This window comes from Panthera pardus, unplaced genomic scaffold (assembly GCF_024362965.1).
Source record: "Panthera pardus isolate Hobbes unplaced genomic scaffold, ASM2436296v1 HiC_scaffold_24, whole genome shotgun sequence".
NCBI classification, from domain to species: Eukaryota; Metazoa; Chordata; class Mammalia; order Carnivora; family Felidae; genus Panthera; species Panthera pardus.
In genome coordinates, this window is record NW_026526810.1 from 11472657 (window position 1) to 11494716 (window position 22060).

A 22060-nucleotide genomic window follows, 5' to 3' on the forward strand; every position below is an offset into this window, starting at 1 on the left:
CCTTGATTATGGACTTCTAGTCTCCAGAACTATGAGAGAATAGATTTCTGTTGTTTGGACCACCAAGTTTTGTGGTAATTTGTTACAGCAGCCCTAGCAACCTAACAAAATGACCAACCCAAATTTGAACCCTGTAAATTTCAAGTGATTTATCAGGTGACTTGGCATTTGATGTATATTTGTCAGTCACTAGGTTACTTCGAAAGGACAAAAAGATAGACTTGATTTAGAGAATGCTTGTGAGGGTGTTTTGGTTTTTTGTTTGTTATTTTTTTACTATTATCTCATTAAGGCACAATTTACATTAGGGAAAAACAGCTCCTGGAAATAAAGTGCTACCGTTTTACAAGGCGTTCATACTCTCATTATATATCGCCCCGATACGTTTTAACAACTTTAAAAGTGCTGTGGGATTATACGGGAAAAGATTTTTCTTCTGCAAGCGGTAAACAGCACCTTGTAGTTCCTCAAAGCACTTCAGTGTTTTGGAAGACAGTCCCACTTCAGAGACGTTATTCGGGACTGTATCCCAATCAACGGAGAAGAGAATATTAGACTGTTTGGGAACCAGAGGCCTTGACTGAGGCTGGAGGCTCACTTCTTTTTCTTCCCCACTTGTTCCAACTGTGTCCTGAAATTTCTTCACTGCTTCTTGGTGTAAAGATACTTGTTTAGTGTTTGCTGAACGCTGGTCTGTGCCTTCTACCTCAGAATCATCAGAGCTGTCATAATCTACCAGACTTTGAGAAGCTCGTGGGGGAGATGGGCTATCAGCCAGGAGCGTGGCGGGGGTCTCCTTGGGCATCACAAGCTGGTTGAGAGGTTTGGAAGAGGCATCAGAAACCCAGGAGCCGGAAGCACGGGCATTTCTGTGATTACCAAGAGCAGCCGAAGGTCTCAGTTCTGTTTGGTTGCTGCTCGTGTCTTGGATAAGTGAGGGGCTACAAGCACAGATATTTATGTTGTCTTTAGATTTGGTTACATCAAAATACTTGCAGATCGTGAAAAAGTCAGTCCAGTCTTTTTGTAGTAACTTTAAATATTTAACAAAATATTCAAGGAAACAGGTTTCCGATGAAATCAAAAAGTCAAGAAGAACTGAAGCATCAAATCCTATATTTTTTAGTAAGAATAAGAAGATGCAGTGTGGATTATAGCCATATTCATGTGTGTGATGGTTGCACGTTTCTTTTTCTTGGGTCAAGCTTTCACCAGCTTTACACTCTCTGAAAATAAAGGCAACAGAGACTTCAGATTAATGACTTTTTACAAAAATAACAGTTTTAACAGATACAATTCACATACCACAAATTCACCTATCGGATTACTTTTTAATCTATGCATTATCTTCAAAGAAAAAAACATCAAAACAATCTCTTCCTCTACAAACTCTATATAATAACCCAAGTCAATAAAATAAGTAAAATTCAGGGACCTTGGCAGTACTAGTTATTGTCTGCCAAAAAAAGTCCTCTGTCTTCCTGTCTTGACATCAGAGTTCCTCACGCCTACAGGTAACTAATTGCATGGAGTAAGGTGGGGGCTGGAGACTGACCTCCTTCCTTTCCTTCCAAGGTCTCCTCAATAAGGATGGGTACGTAACCCAGACCGCCAGTCAGAGTGCCTCATGCTCCTGGCTACAATGACTGCTTCCTTAGATGAATCTGTGACCCAAGCAGGCTAATCAGATCCCCCCGCTGGGACTTTTGCTAGAGCTATTAAAGATTGGAACTGTAAGGCTGGTGTCAGCTGGGCACTGCCGGCAGCCCTGCCTGAGAATGAGTGCAGAGAAGAAGAACGATGATCAATGACGTGACTGTATCCCTGTGTATACGGTGACATCTGATGCCAACATGACCCCCTGGAATTTCTAATTTTGAGCTAATAAATTCCTTTTTTTTTTTTTTTTTTTTTTTGCTTAGACCAGTTTGTGTTGGTCCTTTTACAACCAAACAATCTTAACAGATACAACTACATTAGGAAAAATACGTAGGGCATGAGCACATGCCTCTCTGGACATAGTGAAATTAAGAAAGTTAGAAATTTAATTCAGAGGTTTCCTCCTTCCTGAGGAGTAAGAAGTCAGCTTTGAGCACAACTAAGATCTATTTTAATAGGCATGTGTGTTTTCAGATTGAATTTGTGTCTCACCGTTTTGGAGCCTAACTCAAATCACATGCAGGAATTTTGTGTTCTTGATTAGAACCTTTTGAAAATTGGCCCCAAACACTTACAGTCTGAAGGCAGCCACTGCCAGCAGGGCCATAATACAAGTCAGAAACTGGCAGCGTGACACTGTGCCGTTGGTCATTAGTAAGAAATCCCTTTCTCTGAAGCCAAGAAAGAAATGGAAATAAGGCAAATACTTTAGGACTTTAATAAAGCAGAGCAGAAATAGTGTAAAAGGTCATCAGTTATTAACTCCGTAGCCGATTACAGCTATTTGCCACGGGATGATATGACCCCATGTGCAGCTGCTTTACTAAAGCAGAAACAGGATCAGCGGAAACCATGTCATCACTAACAAAACTCCATGACCAATTTCACATATTTGCATCAGGTTGGTATCAGCCTCAGTGCAACTGTATACTAAAATGAAAATTTCGAGCTGCTGCTTTGGTTACTTACACGTTTTACTCACCTTTAAAAAGGTGAAAGTCCTAGAAGCTCATTATGGGAAAGTCTTGGGGGTGAAAAGCATTTTTGAACATCGATTAAATTAAGGTTCGGACAATGGTACTAACGTACTCCTGATCGCACAGGTAAAACTGATGAAGCGTAACCAGAACCCGAGTTTTCCAGCCCCCTGGTCTGGTTCTACTGCCTTAGATCTGCCTACCCAGCCAAGTTTTCATAATGAGAACTCAAATGTAATCTCATTTTCATGTAGGGCAGGGTTAAAGAAAGGAATTGGAACTTATAAGGAAACCACAAGATTGTTACGGATTTTTTTTCCCCCCTTAATGATGGAAAGTAAACAGTATGTCCAGCACATTATTAAAAATGTTTTCTGCTTTCCTGGCATGTAGTTACTACCATTACTTTAAAATCTACTGGCCTGATCAACGTTAGGTAGATGCCCAATGATGCTCTGGCAGCTTCCACCATGTCATCGTCTTGTTCTATGAAGACCCTGGAGATCCACTCACATGCGTTGTGTGGCTGAAGGGAGGGCTGAAGGTGAGGCTTTAAGAAGGTCAGTAACTCAGGCATGAAATTCTGTAAACCAACTTCAAAAAATGCAAATTTCAAAGAGCAGGCAACAGCTCAGGAATGCATTTATATCTTGCTATATAGAAAACTATAGCATTTCAAGTATTCCAACATGCATTATCATCATAATGCACACTTTTCAAAAATCCTGTGAGAGATGAGCTCTCTTTTGCAAATTAGGAAACTGAACATCAGAGAAAAAGAAGTGACTCATTCAAGAAGATACAATTAAAATGTACAACCAGATCATCTACTTGCCGCAAGTGCCAAATAATGGATGCTCTCTGAGAAGCAAGAGTTACATGAATTCTTGCTAGAAACATACAAATGAAGGAGTAGCAGACAAAAGAAATCACTTCGCCGGAAGCTGCAGCTGTCTGTTACTAGAAGCAACAATGCAACCAAGAAAAAATCATTTTGCCTTCAAAATAACAGGAAAAATTTTTGTTTAAATATTTAAAGTATTAAAAGAAAGACTACTATCAAGCACAAAAACCAAAAAAGTTTTGGGGAGTTGTAACCGCAATTTAAAACTCTGACTTGTAGAACATACGCCACCTAGTGTTGTAAATTATAACTGCACAGGGTGAGGAGGGTATTTAGGATGTAGTAATTACACGGTAAATGGTATCTATTCAAAGCAACGCAGGGAAGTCACGGCTTACAATTCAAACCTTTCAGTAAAACTATATGTTGCTTGTTTAGAGACATCTACTATTCCTTTTTATCACATGAAATGGAGGACATGTCTTCCCCAACACCTAAATTAAATATTCTACTTTAAACAGAAGTCTTTGGAGTTAAGATCCTGAATATTATATGTAACAATTTCTTTTTATTTTTTTTAAGTTTATTTATGAGAGAGAGAGAGAGAGAGAGAGAGAGAGAGAGAGAGAGAGAGAGACAGCATGAGTAGGGGAGGGGCAGAGAGAGAGACACACAATCCGAAGCAGGCTCCAGGCTCTGAGCTGTCAGCACAGAGCTTGACATGGGGCTCAAACTCACAAACCATGAGATCATGACCTGAGCCGAAGTCAGACGCTTAACCGAGTGAGTCACCCAGGTGCCCCTATATGCAACAATTTCTTAATCAGTGTAACTTCTCACATGTTAGTTTCAATTCATTTCCTAGTTATCCATTATCTACATTAGTAGTTACCCCAATTTTATGAAGCAGAATATGAATGAAATAGTACAAATATCTTAACTGAACAGACTTATATCACCTGCCTTGAGGCGACTCAATAACACCTTTTTAACTTTTGTCATTAATTATACTATATGAATTCAGTTTAGCCCACAAAAAGTTGACTTGTTTCTTCTTTTTTTAAAAGCTTATTTAAAAGAGAGAGAGAGGCAGAGAGAGAGAGGAAGAGAGACACAATCCCAAACAGGCTCTGCACTGTCAATGGGGGCTCGAACTCATGAATTGTGAGATCATGACCTGAGTGGAGATTAGATACTTAACTGACTGAGCCATCCAGGTGCCCCAAAGTTGACATGTTTCTTAAGGGAATTCTAATTCTTGTTTTAAAAGAAAACTTAATAAATTATAACTATGATAACATGTAGATTAGTGAAGTTATAGTCCTAAGATTTGATAATTATGAATTATTTTATATCACTAAACAATTACTCATCACTTTGCACACAAAAGGAATTCAGAGAATTACCTTTCATTTCATTTGCTGAAGCACAGTTTTGAAACTTGATTTCTAAGGATTTAATGATAAGTAGGCTTGCTGCTCTGAGGATTACATGATCTGGACCAGGGACACGCTCATGTGCAGGTTGAACTTCATCTCCACCGAAGAAGGGAGGTTTTCCATGGACAGACAATGTCCTCAATAAGCCCAAATCCACAGCTTGCAAAACAGCATCAGCTAAAGCCAACATGTCTACACCTAAATGCTGATCTGGTGGCATCAGGGCAGGGCCAGATCCCCGACACAGATCTTCACCCACTTTCCAGAGAAGGCACTTTTTGATGAATATGATGAACCTCCTTTTGACAAAAGCCTGAACAGGCCAGGTAATAACACCTAGCACACAAGAGGGTTTCAAAAATAAAATCCTCTGGCAAGTGAAATGTAGCTTCAGATGGACTCTGGAAGCTATAAGAAGTTCAAGCAATTCCAGGGAACATATCAAGCTATTTATTATTTTAGAGGTATCTTGGCAGCTTTCAAAATGCTGAGAAAATAAGGAATTGTAAAAAACTTCAAAAGCAGTGTCAAAAAGAGTCAGGAACTGCTTTAAAATTTCTGCAATGATAAAAACAGTAATATTAACAACAAGAAAAACAAAGGCTTCTTAAAACACAATTTACAATTCAATTTTTATAAATACTATCACTTTACACGATGAAAAATGGATTTGGATTATTTCACTCATGTGAACAAGTGAAGATACATAGGATAACGGCTAATAAGAAGAGGAGGATTTTATACACAATGGAATACTACCCAGCCATCAAAAAGAAATCTTGCCATTTGCAATGACGTGGATGGAGCTAGAGTGAATTATGCTAAGCGAAATAAGTCGGTCAGAGAAAGACAAATACACAGGATTGTACTTGTATGTGGAATTTAAGAAGCAGAACAGATGAACACAGGGGAAAAAAGAAAAGAAAAGGCAAACCAAAAAACAGACTCTTAACTACAGAGAACAAACTGAGGGTTACTGGGAGAGAGGTGGCCAGGGGGATGGGCTAAATGGGTACTGGGAATTCAGCTGGGCACTTGCTGGGATGAGCACTGGGTGTTGTATGTAAGTGATGAATCCTGAATTCTACTCCTGAAGCCAATATTACACTATTTCTTAACTAACTAGGATTTAAATAAAAACTTGAAACAAATGAACAAACAAAAGAATAAAAGCTAATAATCATGGTTAATTATCCTTTTTACAAATATCAATAGCATCAGACTATGAAAGGGATATATAATAATAAAGAGGTTTAATTTTTGTCTTATGTTTTATTTTAAAAAGGTATCTTCAGTCAAAAAATTTGGAGGGAGAGTCTTTAGTTTTTCATACATGAGGACAGATCAGATGCTGTAAAATAAATTTTAATCTTCATTATAAACATCACACCCCTTGGGAGCAAAGGAATGGCATTTATGGGGGACCATAATTTGTACCTGTTTTTTGTGAACATGTGTCTTTAAAGATTTCCTTTATTATAAAAGTAAGGGTCCAGAGGCAGTACACTGCTTTCTCATTTTCAGGGTATTCAGAAAGATTTGTCTTGCAAAAAGCAATCCAGGAATTACTTAATGCTATCTACGACAAAAAACAAAAAGTAAAGTTATAACATAAAATTTTCTTTATAATTACAAATTACCTATTATATACAACTTCATATAACATTTCTTATTCCCTTGGGGGAAAAAAAGAAAGCAGAGTATTTGGAAAACAAGGACACAAATATCCTAATATTCTTTAAAAAATTCAATATGCCATAGAAATAAAAGCTCAACAGTGAACATGAAAATATTAGCAGTGATTACTTCTAGGTGGTAGGATAATGTGTGGTTAACGTGTGGTTATTTTGTTCTTTACACTTTCTCCCATTTTCCAGATTTTCTACTACAAATACCACCTTTTTGTATTTAGGAAAAAAATGTTGAGAAAACAACAAGGAATTATAGCTAAAATAAATCAGTAGGTGCTTACATTTATTAACGAATTCTGAGATAAGAGAAAAATCTGATGCTGTTTGTTTGTATTTTTTTTTTTTTTTAATATTATGCTGAGGACCATTCTTAGAATTTATTTATGTTAAACCTGTAAAAATGGTCTTGGTCTTCAGCAGGGGTTCCTAAATCTTTCTTTGGAGACAAGGAAGCAGGCCTACCTGCTCCTCTGAGAAGCTGAAGAAAGTTATGGACTGACTTGAAACCCATCCTTGAGGTGAAGAATCGGATTTATAATGGTTTACAACATATTTAAGACTCTAATCTTTGATATAAGTCACTATTATATTACTCCATTCTTACACTTTTGTGGATTTATGTGTTCTTAGGTGAGCAAACATTTTATTGGTACAAACATCTGAAGGGGAAAATCGAGAGCCAAAGAACAATTTTAAAGAAACTATAAAAGAAGTAACATAATTTGATTACTTATCTTACCTCTTCTCTCATTTGGAAATACAGAAGTAGTGCAAGGCACTTGGCAGCCATGTGACATAACAATTTATCCGAGTTTTGGAACATACAGGTCTATGGGAAAACAAATAAGTTTATCCACTATTGCCAAATGTTGTCAAAACTTTTGTCCTAAAAATCTGCATCTAAAGAAAAAAAAATCCACAAAAAACAACTGGCTTACTAAGGTTGAATCGATGTCAGAGGATTTTAAAAGAATTGTAATTATATCTCTGTATTTTTCCTTTGCGTGGAAGTCCGTTTCAACAGACAATATTCTGGTTATCATCACTTTGATTACTGTTAACTGAAGGAGCATGATTTCTCGGGCACTGCATGTCGGAGAGTGTCTCTTCAAACACACAGACACTACGGAAATGGTACCCAACGTGGTGCTGGGTGGCTGGTGCCTGCCTTGGACACCATGGCGGTTCGAGCATTCTGGAGAAGCGGCTGTAGAGCAATCCTGAGCTAAAACTGCTGGGTTGAGATAAAAGATGTATTCCTGGCTCTCATTTTCAAGTGTGGCTCCCAGAAGTACCTTCTTGTAGAATTGTTCTAACACTTCAAAAAAAGCTTTCATTTTGGCTGCCAAAACACATCTCATGAGAAAGCTGACGACTCCAAACTGTAAATATTAATCTTAGAAATGCGATGAATCTCTCAGAGGGTTCTTCGGTGAAACCTAAAATAGGAAAAATAATTTTTAAATTACAAGTGTTATATACATCGTAGTACAAGGGAAAGGCATCTGTTTCCACTTAATCATTAGTCTCTCAAGTTAAAGGTAAGGACGACTGCTTAATTTCTAAAATGGAAAACTGGTAATAAGAACATTATTTTAAGACCATAAAAACGAAATGCATGCTTTCTATAAGATTTAAGGCCATAAAATTATTTTTAATTTTATCGGAGCAGAAACTTCACCTTCCCTCTAACATTTTTCAGTGGGCCACAAGGGCTTCTCAGCCTTGGCACTGACACTCGGGACTGGATAATTTTGTTATGGGGAAGCTGGCCTGTGCCTTGTAGGCGGCATAGCAGCATTCTTGGCCTCTACCCACTAGATGCCTATAGCACCTCCTTTGGGGGCAAACCCACTCAGGCTGAGACCCATGGGGCTCAATTCCAATTCATTAACCTTCATCTCAGGGGCGCCTGGGTGGCTCAGTTGGTTATGTGTCCAACTCTTGATCTTGGCTCACTCAGATCATGATCCCATGTTTCGTGGGATCGGGCCCCATATCAGGCTCTGTGCTGACAGTGTGGAGCCTGCTTGGGATTCTCTCTCTCTCTCTCTCTCTCTCTCTCTCAAAAATAAATAAACTAAGAAAAAAACACTTTACCTTCAATGTACAGATGAAAACCTAGTTAGATAGTTATGTGGTCAAACTATTGTGGTTATGATGATTAATTCCCAACTTCAATTTAGTGATAATATAAAGATCCTTAGTCACCGCTTTCAACATTTAATAAAAAATTTAAAAATGCCATCCCAAGGAAAAAACAAGATGTTAAGAAGCAAAAGTAATCCAAACGGGAGCACACTGTATTTGTAGCTGGATACAACTTTAGACATTCGGGTGTCCCTGACTCTGACACAATGGAGACCAGCAAGAGTGGGAAGAAGGGGTCAGGCATGGCTTATAAAGCAGGGAATATGGACAATCACTGATAGATGAATAGAACAGAAAATATTATGAGTAATAGGAGTATTAATGTAGTTACTAAAGAGCAAGATGATGAGGAAAAATTTAGGATCTTGGCAGAAACTAGAGATTACTGAAAATCCAATGGAATGCTGAGCCTCAGGAAATTATCTGATCCTCTGGGACTCAGTCCTTTCATAGCCTTTGAGCTATTTCACACCTTTGTAAATTGTAGATTACTGATAGCAATGCAAATAATTGTTATCTTACAACATGCAAATATAAGACTACACTGTATGTTAACTAACTTGAGAATAACAGGGAAAAAAAAGAATGTAAAAAAAAAACCCACTAAAACGGGGGTGGGGGTGGGTGGGGGTGGGGGAAGGGGGAACCCCCAAATCATGTAAATAATTGTCTGGGGAGGGGCAACCTCCCCAATCGGTGGGAAAAGCCAATTATGCTTTCTATTTGTAAATTTATTTCCACATTTCTTACTCCATATAAACTCATGTGGCTCTTTAACTTTTCCTCTTTAGGCCAGTTGTGTCATTTGCCTAGTTCTTTCATTAGTTAACAAGTTAAATACAATTGCAAATAAAGTTCATTGTGTACTGGTGATGATTTTGTTGTCTGACAATCTACCCTTTAATAAACTCCAGGGCCTTGCCTCATCTACTCTGGCCCATTTATAAATGCCCTACCCATCTTTAACCTCAGTCATCCCTGGAGGAAACCTACTAGGAGTCTTGTCACTTACTTTGGGTTGGTCTCACTTCTACAGTATGGCCCACTGATTTGCCCCTGCCTGGTCTTTAAACCTCCCTCACTACAGGTTTCTTTCCCTGGCTTAGCTTCTAGGGCATTTCAACTCCTGATTCCTACCCTCTCCTCCGCCAAGATGAACTGCCTTGTTTTTGCCCTGTAAGTATTAAGAAACCTGTAAATTTTAATGTAAAGTTATGAGTGAAACTTTGGTTAAATTTCTCTGAATCCTCTTTTCAAACTGTGACATACATCCCACATCATTTGGAAATGTAAGTAATTATCGGTAACTTTGTTCTATCTGACAAAGTTCAGTGTTATCTGTTACCCTGAACACTGTGCTCCCAGAAAGCAAAAATGGTTAATGTTAGAAGAAAGTGCTCACCACATTCCCAGATAGGACTCCCCTCCATGCTTCCTCATTGATTCCCTTGTTTCATAAAAACTCACATTCTCTCCTTCTTCTTTGAGAGGTATTCTATTAATGAACATTCTCCCTTTTGCAATAGCCTGAATAAACTTATCTTCTTAATTGTCTGGTGAGTTCCGTCTGCCACAAATCAGAAACTAGTTTTCATATTCTACTTCAAAGTCCATTTCCATTGTACTTATTTTACTTTATATTTTAGTTATGACAGTAACATTTCTTCCCAATAAAACCAATAACATCTTTTACTTAAGTTGACATAAATTACTGACACTTTTGTATGTCAAATATCCTATGACAATAGACTATTTTAGGTTTTAACTAATAGCACATGTGTGAGTGTATTATAATTTTTAGCCACAAAAGAAATTATTTTTATTTCAATGCTACAACAGTAAAAACGCTTCCAATAATATTTCTATATATCTTATAAGTTCTTGAATTTTTACCATGAATGAGAATAAGACTGCTGCTAATCAACCATTTTTGACCTAGGAAAAGGGCCATTTCAGCACTCAAAACTGAAGTGGATACCAGTAAATGAATAAATAAACAAACAAATGAGCAAGTGAGCATTTCGGGGGGGATATGGGCTATTTTCTGTCATAGTGGGACCCAGGTTCTCTGGTAAGCGTGGTCGCGAGAAATCAGATCTAAAAGTTATAAACTTTCAATTAAGGAGAGACATTTTCAAAATGACTCTTTATAGACAGAGGAAAAAACAAAAGCATCAACGGGGGCCCACACATGCCAGGCAGGTGTAGCAGGGCCAAGGACAGGCTGCCCTGAAAGGTGCCACTTTGGCACATTGATTATTTCAAATAAAAGTTACTTAAGAGATGGCCTGTCAAGAACGCTCAGACCCTCCTCCGCTGTCCCTGCCAAAGCAGGAAATAAATCTCCCATGAGAGGAGTCCTCCCTGTATCAGGAGGTAGAGATACCCTTACCTCTAGAGATAGGGAATTTAGAGCCAAGAAGCCTGTATAACAACCCTTGTGACTTTTTACTAATTTATTCCCCCAGCCCAAATTCTCTTTAGAATTCCTTACTAATAAAAGCTCCCAAAGTTAAGTTTTCTCTGTCCTGTTACTTCCTCACAGATTTATTGTCTCTTTGTCTAAAAACTATAAAAACCGCTTATCTTGGTCATTTCTTTAGGCGTCCCGGTCATTATTGGGCCTCTGTGCACACATCATAAAACTTTTTTTCTGTTAATCCATCTCATGTAAATTTAATTCTTAGTCCTGCTGGAAGGCCTTGAAGCTTGAAGGATGGAGGAAGAATTTTTCCTTCCCTTCACACGCACCAAATGAATGAAGAGGACAGATGTTAGGCTGGTTCTTCTGTGACTAAGCATCAATCTTTCCTCATGACAATGTCTTTTCAAGTACTGATGCTGGCCAAAAAAACCTGCACTGAAACAAACGTCTGTGAGCAGCCTATGGAGAATGATAGCTTTTTTTGTGAAAGGAATTATAGTATTACATGAAAGGACAAATCCTGCAAAAACGAACTAGGGGATTTGACCAACCACACTTTTTCCCCCTGAAGTGTCATTCCAAGGTTGGTACATCTCAAGCTCATTACCAGCCTGGGCTAGAGGAAGGCGTACCCCTCAGACAAGCTTTTGAGCAAGCCATGCTAGATATACATGAGAAATACGTCTAGCTTGAGAAGGAAACAAATATTAGGAAAGGTCTGTTTGGGACAGTAAATGGGTAGTGTCTTTCAAAGAGTTTTTTTCAGAAAAGGCCTCTTGGCAGAGGAGAATGAACTCCACCACCAGACTGCCTAAGTGAATACCTAATATAAGCATAAAATTTGCCTCCAGTCTCTCTTTTACTGTTGAAGTGCTATAAATGATTTGAATTGTGTATTCTATTCCTAATAAACTGTGTTTGTCTTAATATAAAAAACAATATATTCCCACTCATCTTCACATAAAGTCGATGCTTTGGGAATAATAATTGTTAAAGTTTACTGAGTGCCTACTATGTACCAGACACTGATCTAAGTGAGTGATAGTTTCACAACAGATTTATGAGGTGGATAATTATCATACCCATTTTACAAATAAGTAAATTAAGGCAAGGAGAGATAAAGTTAAAGAGTTAAGTGGCAGAGTCAGGATTTGAACTGACAAAGTCTGATTTGAAAGCCTGGGGTCATCCTCAAATTTTGTCTGATGCTCCAAGCCTCAGGACAATGGATGAACAGAGGAGCTCTAATAAGCTTCCAAAGCGAAAACTTTGTGAGTAAAAATTCACACAGACTAATCTTCAGCACTCTCTAGATTTTCTCCCGTAATACTGTAAAGCAGAATACCTATTCTTAGAATGATTTTCACATGCTGCACAAAATCTAAACTCAAGGTCAATTACCAAACAACTTCCCAACGCAAACCAAGATTACTTTTTTCAAAAGACACTCAGCAACCAAAGGTTAAAACACTAATCAGGACATCCATTTGATTGAATTTTTATATTAAATTACTTTCAGAAGATACATCAAACCCAAGATGAAAAGCCAAAGTATCCACACATCATACATCAACATCAGCCCATCAACAGTTAAAGGCAGTATAAATATGAGTAATTAAGACTTGATTTTACTTCACTTAAAATAGTTTCAACTCTTCACAAAAACTAACTCAAAATGGATCATGGGTTTAAGACTTAAATAAGACTTTAGGAAAAAAGAAAAAAAATAGGAGAAAAATATTTGGGATTCAAGGTTAGGCATAAAGTTCTTAAACTGGGCTCCAAAAGTACAGTCTATAAAAACAGAAATTGATAAACCAGACCTCAACAAAATTAAAAACTTATGCCCTGTGAAAGACCCTATTAAGAGTATGAAAAGACAAGCTATTGACGGAGAGAAAATATTGGCTACTCACATATCCAACATGGCGCTAGTATCTAAAAATCTATAAAGAATTGTCAAAACTCAGTATTTTAAAAGATAATAATTAGAAAATGGGCAAGAGACATGAACAAACCTTTCCCTGAAGAGGATATACAGATGGCAAATAAGTGCTTAAAAAGATGTTCAACCACATCAGCCACTGGGGAAATATAAATTAAAATCACATTAAATACCAGTATCATTATAACTGAAATAAAAATTAGTGACACCAAATTCTGGAGAGGATATGGAGAACCAGACCACTCTTATGGTGCTGGTGAGATTATGAAATGGTACAGTCACTCTGGAAAACAGTCTAGTAGAGTCTCTTTAAAAAGCTAACATACTCTTAACCATATGTTCCACCAGTTGTGCTCCTTGGTATTTACTTGAAGGAGCTGAAAACTTATGTCAACACAAACACCTGCACCCAAGTGTCCACAGCAGCTTTGTTCAAAATTTCCAAAACTTGGAAGCAATTAAGATATCCTTCAGTGGGTGAATGAATAAAGAAACTGCGGTACATTCAGACAATCGAATCTTATTCAGTCCTAAAAAGGAAGAGCTATTGAGCCATGAAAAGACACAAAGGAACTTTCAATGCATAGTATTAAGTAAAAAAAAAAAATCAATGTGAAAGGCTATATATTGTATGATTCCAACTATAAGACATTCTGGAAAAAGTAAAGCTATGGAGACAGTAAAAAAATCAGTGGTTGCCAGGGGTTGGGGTGGAGGGAAGGGATGAATAGGGGAGCATCTCTATTAGGGCAGTGAAAATACTCTGTATGATCCTATCATGGTAGATACGTATCATTGTATCTTTGCCCAAACACAGAGGATGTACGCTACCAAGAGTGAACCCTAGTGTGAACTATGGACTTGGGAAGTAGGTTCATCAATTGTAACAAATGTACCACTCTGATGGGGGGGGGGTGTTGATAATGCAGGGAAGGGCTATGCACGTGTGAGGGGCAGGAGGTATGTATACAGGAAATCTCTGTACTTTCTGATCAGTTTTGCTGTGAACCTAAACCTGCTCTAAAATAAAAGATCTTTAAAACAAAATAAGAAACTAAACATGCAACTACTATATGACCTAATAATTACACACCTGGTCATTTATTCCAACAAAATGAAGACTTACATTCACACAAAAACCTGTACATGAAAGTTCACAGCAGGTTCATTTATAATAGCCAAAAACTGGAGATAACCCAGATGTTCTTCAATAGATGAATGGGTGTCCTGTGGTACGTCCATACCATACTGGGACGCTACACAGCAATAAGGAAAGAACTATTGATAAATATAATAATTTGGATAGCTCTTACGTAATTAAGCCAAGAGAAAAAAGCCAATCTCAGAAGGTTGCATATTGTACGGCTCTACTCTTGAAATGACAAAATTAGAGAGATGGAGAAGAGATTAGTGGTTGCCAGTGGTTAGGGAGGGCCCCTCCCGCTTAGCAGTAGGATTATACAGGCCAACACAAGGGATCCTTATGACCATGGAACTGGTGAGAGCAACACTAACCTGCTGTATGTGATAAAATTGCATAGGACTAAATATACATACAGATAAATGAACAGAGGTAAAACAGGAAATCTGAACAAGATCAGTGATTGTACTAATGTATCTAGCTTCTGATACTGTACGATAGTTGTGAAAGATGCTACCATTGGAAAACTAGGCAAAGGGTACACAGTCTCTCTCTGTATTATTTCTTACACTTGCATGTGAATCTACAATTTCTCAAAATTAACAATTCAATTAAAAATATCATAATTTCAGGGGCACCTAGGTGGCTCAGTCAGTTAAGCATCCAACTCTTGATCTAAGCTCAGGTCTTGATCTCAGGGTCATGAGTTCAAGCCCCATGTTGTGCTCCAAGCTGAGCATGAAGCCTACCTAAAAAAAAAAAAAAAAAAGAAGAAGAAGAAGAAGAAGAAGAAGAAGAAAATATAATGATTTCAGCTACAGACATCAGCCTTCTGATCCCAAGCATTAATATGCATAGAATTTCATTAATATCAACTTTATCTAAATGTAAAGATATTAGAACTTTGATTCTGAAAATTACTAGAGTGAAAACTAAGCAGAATGGCATTTTAAAATGCTAAAAAGTATTTAAAAAAATTTTTTTTGTTTATTATTTGTTATTGGGAGAGATACAGAGTGCAAGCAGGGGAGGGTTAGAGAGAAAGGGAGACACAGAATCTGAAGCAGACCCCAGGTTCTGAAGTGTCAGCATAGAGCCTGATGTGGGGCTCGAACTCAGGAACTGTGAGATCATGACCTGAGCAGAAGTCGGATGCCTAGCTGACTGAGCCACCCAGGCGCCCCTAAAAAGTATTTTCTTAAAAAATATTCCTAAGTAAGGGGCGCCTGGGTGGCTCAGTCAGTCAAGCATCTGACTTCAGCTCAAGTCATGATCTTGCCATTCGTGGGATTGAGCCCCATGTTGTTGGGCTATGCTGACAGCTCAGAGCCTGGAGCCTGCTATGGATTCTGTGTCTCCTTCTCTCTCTGCCTGTCCCCTGCTCATGCTCTGTCTCTCTCGCTCTCTCTCTCTCAAAAATAAACATTAAAAAAACTTTTTTAATATTCCTAAGTAAAAAATAGGTAGAAATTTTAAGTGCACAGTCTATTCATTAGAAAACATTCTGCCATCACCCAATTTCAAAATTATAAAAAACCAAGCTGCTAGTAATTTAATCCTTTTTTGTATGCAGAAAATAAAAACAACAACAAAAAAGGTGCCACTATCTCTTTAGGATTTTCTTTAGATAACCTATATATTTAAATTCAGAATACAGAAAAATAATTACTTTCATGGTCATTGTTATAATGAAAAAATGCTTTTCTTTATATGAAAAGCTATTATAGTTTGTCAATTGACTGAAAAACTCAAAACTGGGCTTTGGCCAAATGCAACAGCAAGTTCAAATCTGATCATAGCTCCACAGGTCACTGAATCGACATTGCTCCATTAATGAAGATGCTGTGATTCTAAAGGCAGAAGTTGAGACTTCTAAACAAAGGCTATCCTTCCATGATTCTGGTTTCTGTCCCAACTAAGACAGCAATCATTATGTCTAAACAAACAAATGAACGAACAAACAAATAAAATGAGTCTAGTTAGAGTCTACAGAAAGTTCAAGGGTGATGCCAAAGTCAGGGGAGGCTGAGGAGGGTGGCTAAGGCACTGACAAGGCCTGGAAGACAAAAGGAACATAGCTGGTGAACTGTGATTTCAAGAGGACCTCCCTCCCCTATAAAAGATGGACGCAGAAGGGATATCTTCCAACAGCATGTCACGTGCTTTGCCCTCCTAGTTCTACTCTTCATCTTTCTCCATGCCCCAGTATTCTCCAATATTGGAAGTCCTAGGTAGAGCAATCAGGCAAGAAAATTAAATTAAAGTATCAGAATTAGAAAGGAAGAAGTAAAACTATCTCTATTTGCAGATGACATGACTTGACATAAAGGAAATCCTAAAGACTCAACCAAAAAAATGTTGGATCTAATCAAAGAATTCAGTGAAGCTGCAAGATACAAAATTAAATATGAGAATGAGTAGCATTTTGTTACAGTAACAACAAGTTTTCTGAAAAAGAAATAAAGTAATTGATCCCACATGTAATAGCACCAAAAATAAACAAACAAAAACATTTAGGAATGAATGTAACCAAGGAGGTGAAAGATCTCTGAAAACCACAATGCACTGATAAAAGAATTCAGAGACAAAATACATGGAAAGGTATCTCATGTTCACGTATTAGAAGAATTAATATTGTCAAAATGTCAATACTACTAAAAGTCATCTATAGATTCAATGCCACCCCTATTAAGATTCCAATGGTATTTTTTTTATAGAAGTAGAAAAAACACTCCTAAAATTTACACAGAACCACTAAAGACCCCCAAAAGCCAGAAAAAAATCCTAAGAAAGAACAAAGCAAGAGACATTACAGTTCCTGATTTCAAGCTACACCATAAAGCTATAGCCATCAAAACTGGCATGAAAACAATCAGACCAATGAAACAGAATTGAGAGCCCTGAAATAAATCCCCACATATACAGCCAACTAATATCTAACCATGGATTCAAGAATATTCAATGGACAAGACAGTCTTTTCAATAAATAGTGCTGAGATAATTGGATAGTCACATGTAAAAGAATCAAATTGGATCCATATCTTACACTCACAAAAATTAACCCAAAATGAATTAAAGACTTAGATATAAGACCTGAAAGCATGAAACTCCTGTAAGAAAACACAGGAATAAAGCTCCTTGACATGGGTGTTGGTAATTTTTTGGATGACTGCTAAAGCACAAGCAACAAAATAAACAAGTGGAACTATGTCCAACTAACAAGCTTCTGCACAGCTGAATAAATCATCAGTAAAGTGAAAAGAAAACCTACAGGATGGAAAAAAATATTTGCAAACCGTACATCTGATGTCCAAAATACATAACGAACTCGTACAACTCAACCAAAAAACCACAAATAATCCAATTTAAAAATGGGCAAAGGAAACAAAACAAAAGCAAAAATGAACTATTGGGACTTCATCAAGATAAAAACCTTCTGCACAGCAAAGGAAACAATCAGCAAAACTAAAAGGCAACCAATAGAATGGGAGAAGACATTTACAAATGACATATCAGATAAAGGGTTAGTATCCAAAATCTACAAAGAACTTCTCAAACCCAAAAAACAAATAATCCAATGAAGAAATGGGCAAAAGACATGAGAATAGACACTTTTCAAGAGAAGACACCCAGATGGTTAACAGACACATGAAAAAATGCTCAACATCACTCATCATCAGGGAAATACAAATAAAAACCACAGTGAGATACCATCTCACACCAGTCAGAATGGCTAAAATTAACAACTCAGGCAACAACAGATGTTGGCAAAGATGTGAAGAAAGAGGAACACTTTTGCGCTGCTGGTGGGAATGCAAACTGGTGTAGCCACTCTGGAAAACAGTATGGAGGTTCCTCAAAAAATTAAAAATAGAACTACCCTACAACCCAGAAATTGCACTACTAGGTATTTATCCAAGGGATATAGGTGTGCTGTTTCAAAGAGACACATGCACCCCAAGGTTTATAGCAGCACTATCGACAATAGCCAAAGTATGGAAAGAGTCCAAATGCACACCAACAGATGAATGGATAAAGAAGATATGGTGTATATACACAATGGAGTATTATTTGACAATCAAAAAGAATGAAATCTTGCCATTTGCAGCAATGTGGATGGAACTAGAGGGTATTATGCTAAGCAAAGTTAGTCAGAGAAAGACAAATATCATTATGACTACACTCATATGTGGAATTTAAGATACAAAACAGATGAACATAGGGGAAGGGAAGCAAAAAGAATATAAAAACAGGGAGGGGGACAAAACATAAGAGACTCTTAAATATAGAGAACAGAGGGTTGCTGGAGGGGTTGTGGGTGGGGGGATGGCTAAATGGGCAAGGGGCATTAAGGAGGACACTTGTTGGGATGAGCGCTGGATGTTATATGTAGGGGATGAATCACTGGATTCTACTCCTGAAATCATTATTGCACTATATGTTAACTAACTTGGATATAAATTAAAAAATAAAAAATAATAAAAATAATTTAAAAAAATAAAAATGGGCAAAAGAGCTAAATAGACATTTTTCCAAGGAAAATATACAAAAGGCCAACAGGTACGTGAAAAGATGCTCAACCTCACCACTCTGGGAAATGCAAATTAAAACTACAAAAATGAGATATTACTTCACACCTGTTAAGAATTGCCATCATGAAAAAGAGTTAACAAATGCTGGCAAGAGGTGGAGAAAAGGGAATCTTTGTGCACCATTGTAATGTAAATTGGTGTAAATGTAAATTACATTGAATGTAAATTGGTGCAACCACTCTGGAATCTGGAAAGCAGTACGGAGGATCCTTAAAAAATTAATAACAGAACTACCATATGATGCAAAAATTCCACTTCTGGGAATATATCCAAAAGCATCAAAAAAAACCAACCTGAAAACACATCTGCACCTTCATGTTCCTAACAACATTATTTAAATAGCTAGGACATGGACGTGACCTAAGTGTCCATTAATGGATGAAAAAGTTGTGTAATATACATACAATGGCAAATTATTCTGCCATAAACAATGAGGAAATCCATTTGCAACAACACGCAAGGACCTTGGAGGCATTATGCTAAGAAAAATACTGTATAATCTCATTTATATGTGGAATCGAAACAAAAAACAACTCCAAACTCATAGAGAAAGAGATAAGACTTGTGGTTACAAAGGCAGATGATGCGGCGGAGGGGAATTCAAGGAAGGTGGCCAAAAGATACAAACTTCCAATTATAAGTTCAATAAATACTAGGGATGTAAGGTACACCATGACGACTATTGCTAACACTGCTGTACGACATACAGGAAAGTTGCTAAGAGAGTAAGTCCTCAGAGTTTTCATCACCAGAAAAACATTTTTTTTTCCTTTTTTTCTTTCATTTCTTTTTACTGTATCTATATGAGAAGATGGGTGTTAGCTGCACCTTCTGCGGCAACCGTTTCACAATTTATAAAAATCACACCATCATGCCATATGCCTTAAACAGACACAATCGTGTATGCCAATTATTTCTCAATAAAATAGAAAAACAGTTGGCATCTTTAAGTGTTCAGTCCTCTACAGCCTCTCTCTTAGAGCAATTTCATGGATTCTCAATGTCTTCAATTATTATCTCTATGCTAACAACTCCAGAATCCAGTTAGGGTCTAACTGTCTTCTGGGTGCTATACCCAAGTATGCCCAGAGAGTTTTGGGCTCCAGACTCAAAACGCTATCAGAGAGTTGCACTTGGAGGTCCCACAGGCACCTTTAGCATAAATTCAGCTCAACTTCTAAGGTCCCTCAAACTTGTTTTCTCTTACATCTCACTTTAGGTGTATCTCCGAGTCAACCAAGCTAGAAACTCAGACATCTTCCTGGAACCCTTCCTCACCCCAATTCTCTCCATTTTCACGGCCACTATTGCAGTACAATACTTCTGCCCCCCACAAACTAACAGATTTTTTGCTACGTGGTTGTTTCTTAGCCCACATCACACCCACTTTCCTCTGAAAAACCCCTCCACCTTCCTTAGGAAAAAGTCCAAACCCCTGGACAGGGCTCAGAGGTCCTTCAAGATCTGCCTCTTGGAATCCCTTCAACTTTCTGCCCCACAAACTAAGCTACAGGATTTCTCTAAGGTCCTCAAAAACCATGCACTTTAAGGGTTCCCAAGCTTTGCCTGGCACCTTCTGACTAAATCACATTCAACTTTCTCCCTCCCACGTTCAACCTTTAATGTGGAAACCTGCAGTCCAGGGGAAGGCTTTCACATATCCAACTCAGGATTAGGGGGCCGTGCCAAGTGCTCCCTCAGCCTATACTACACTATTTATCTCACTGCATGGTCTATAAATATTTTCTAGTTTGGTTTACCCACACTTTGACTATGGGCTTCCCTGGGCAGGACTGAGGTGCTTGCTTACATAAGCCAGTATGTAGCTCATGAGGAAAGCACCAAAACATGTACTCCAGAATGAAGAATAGTGTAGAAGACAACGTGGGGCGGGGGGCGCGTGCAAATTCAAAGTGTTTGCAGCGACCCCCGCCGGCCACACAACATCTTAATTTATCTTATTACTTAAAAGTAATTGGCATATTAAATTACTTCCTTTATATAATCAGACAGACCTTTCTATGTAGACATTGGTGGTAGCCAAATGTTTGGTATATCAAATGGCTCAGTTTAAAATAATGTCAATGCTTGTTTAGATTACTCTAATAGCCTTCCAGATTTGCAGTAACCCCGCTCTCAGCTACAGTCTTTCCCCCTGAGCAGTCAGGGATTTTTTCAAAAAATAAATAAGATATTGTGATTTCCCTACATGGCTTACAATGTCCTGCAAAGATCCGCAGTTTTTCCCACACCCCCAACCTTACTACCAATCATTCTCCCTTTTACTCACTCTGCTCAAGTACGAGGGTCTTCTTTCTTGCGGTTGCTGTTAAACAGCAAAGATTATTCCAGCATCAGAGCCTTTGCACTGTTGATTCCACCTGCCTTCAAAATTATCCCCAACCCATCGCCCCAGATCTTGGCACGGTTGGCCCCTCCTCATTCAGATCTCAGCTCAAATATCACTTCCTCAGAGACGTTTCCTGACTACTTATCTAAGATAGTCATCACATCCTAGTCAAACTCGATCCCACTATTTGCTTCACTTTATATAACCTATCCCTTTGTGATAATTTTGTGTTTATCTGTCTCCTATTTTAAAGCGAAAGCTCCACGAGGACAGGTGATCGCACCTCTCTTGTTCACTGTTGTCTCCCTACCGGCTAGAACCGTGTCTAGCCAGTTATCACTTTCTAAATGAATACACGCACTCAATAAACCCGTCCATCTCGCATTACTTTCCATTCTCCTTTCCCCTCCATTGTCAGAAATCCGTGAGGGTCGCTATCCTCGCAGGAAAGCTCTTGCAGCGTTACCACCGTTCCAAAGAGAGTCCTCTTCTCCTCTCCGGGCGAGGCAAGCCCAGCCTGGTCGGTAAAGGGGCCTCGGGGACCGAAAGACGAGCCACAGACCCGACACCCGCCTCTGAAAAGCGCTGAGGAGGGGCGGCGACTCAGGGTGCCTCTCTCCTCGTTTCCTGCGGACTGCTGCCACCCCAACCTTAGACCCTCTGACCTGCCTTTCAGTCGGCGGCACACATTCCTCCCCCGCCGCCGAGCTCCGCGGCCGCTCCCAGTTACCTGCCAGGGATCTGGCTTGGGAGACTCAGCCTGGCCACCACCATCCTAACCCACAAAAGCGCCCTCCAGGCCACCGTACTTCGCGGAAAGTATAAGCTAGTTTCTCCTTCCGCATG

At 38.4% G+C, this 22060-nt stretch overlaps 1 protein-coding gene across 11 annotated transcripts; it reads right to left on the reverse strand.

Annotated features, from left to right (window-relative positions):
- Positions 1 to 225: 225 nt before the first annotated feature.
- On the reverse strand, positions 226 to 22030 carry LINS1 (lines homolog 1). Of its 11 annotated transcripts, XM_053888767.1 has the most exons (10): positions 21945 to 21983; positions 21155 to 21190; positions 11513 to 11616; positions 10164 to 10328; positions 7549 to 8049; positions 7350 to 7439; positions 6357 to 6498; positions 4887 to 5477; positions 3055 to 3230; positions 226 to 1222 (listed from the first exon to the last, which is right to left on the reverse strand). In XM_053888767.1, the coding sequence occupies exons 5-10, from the start codon at positions 7969 to 7971 to the stop codon at positions 344 to 346; spliced, it is 2301 nt and encodes a 766-aa protein (XP_053744742.1). In that variant the 5' UTR covers positions 7972 to 8049; positions 10164 to 10328; positions 11513 to 11616; positions 21155 to 21190; positions 21945 to 21983; the 3' UTR covers positions 226 to 343. The 11 variants fall into 11 exon arrangements, with proteins under 11 accessions (XP_053744742.1, XP_053744738.1, XP_053744739.1 ...); XM_053888763.1 differs by having other exon boundaries at positions 21155 to 22023; XM_053888764.1 differs by having other exon boundaries at positions 11513 to 11621; positions 21155 to 22023.
- Positions 22031 to 22060: the final 30 nt, after the last annotated feature.

Bases quoted from the DNA above. Each gene is read 5' to 3' on its own strand.
- LINS1 (XM_053888770.1), bottom strand. From the start codon at position 7,971: ATGAGATGTGTTTTGGCAGCCAAAATGAAAGCTTTTTTTGAAGTGTTA. The intron at 6,499-7,349 runs GTAAGATAAGTA...TTTTTGTCGTAG, and splicing joins ATTTCCAAATGAGAGAAGAG to ATAGCATTAAGTAATTCCTG. The intron at 1,223-3,054 runs GTAGATTTTAAA...ATTTTCAGAGAG, and splicing joins ACCTAACGTTGATCAGGCCA to TGTAAAGCTGGTGAAAGCTT.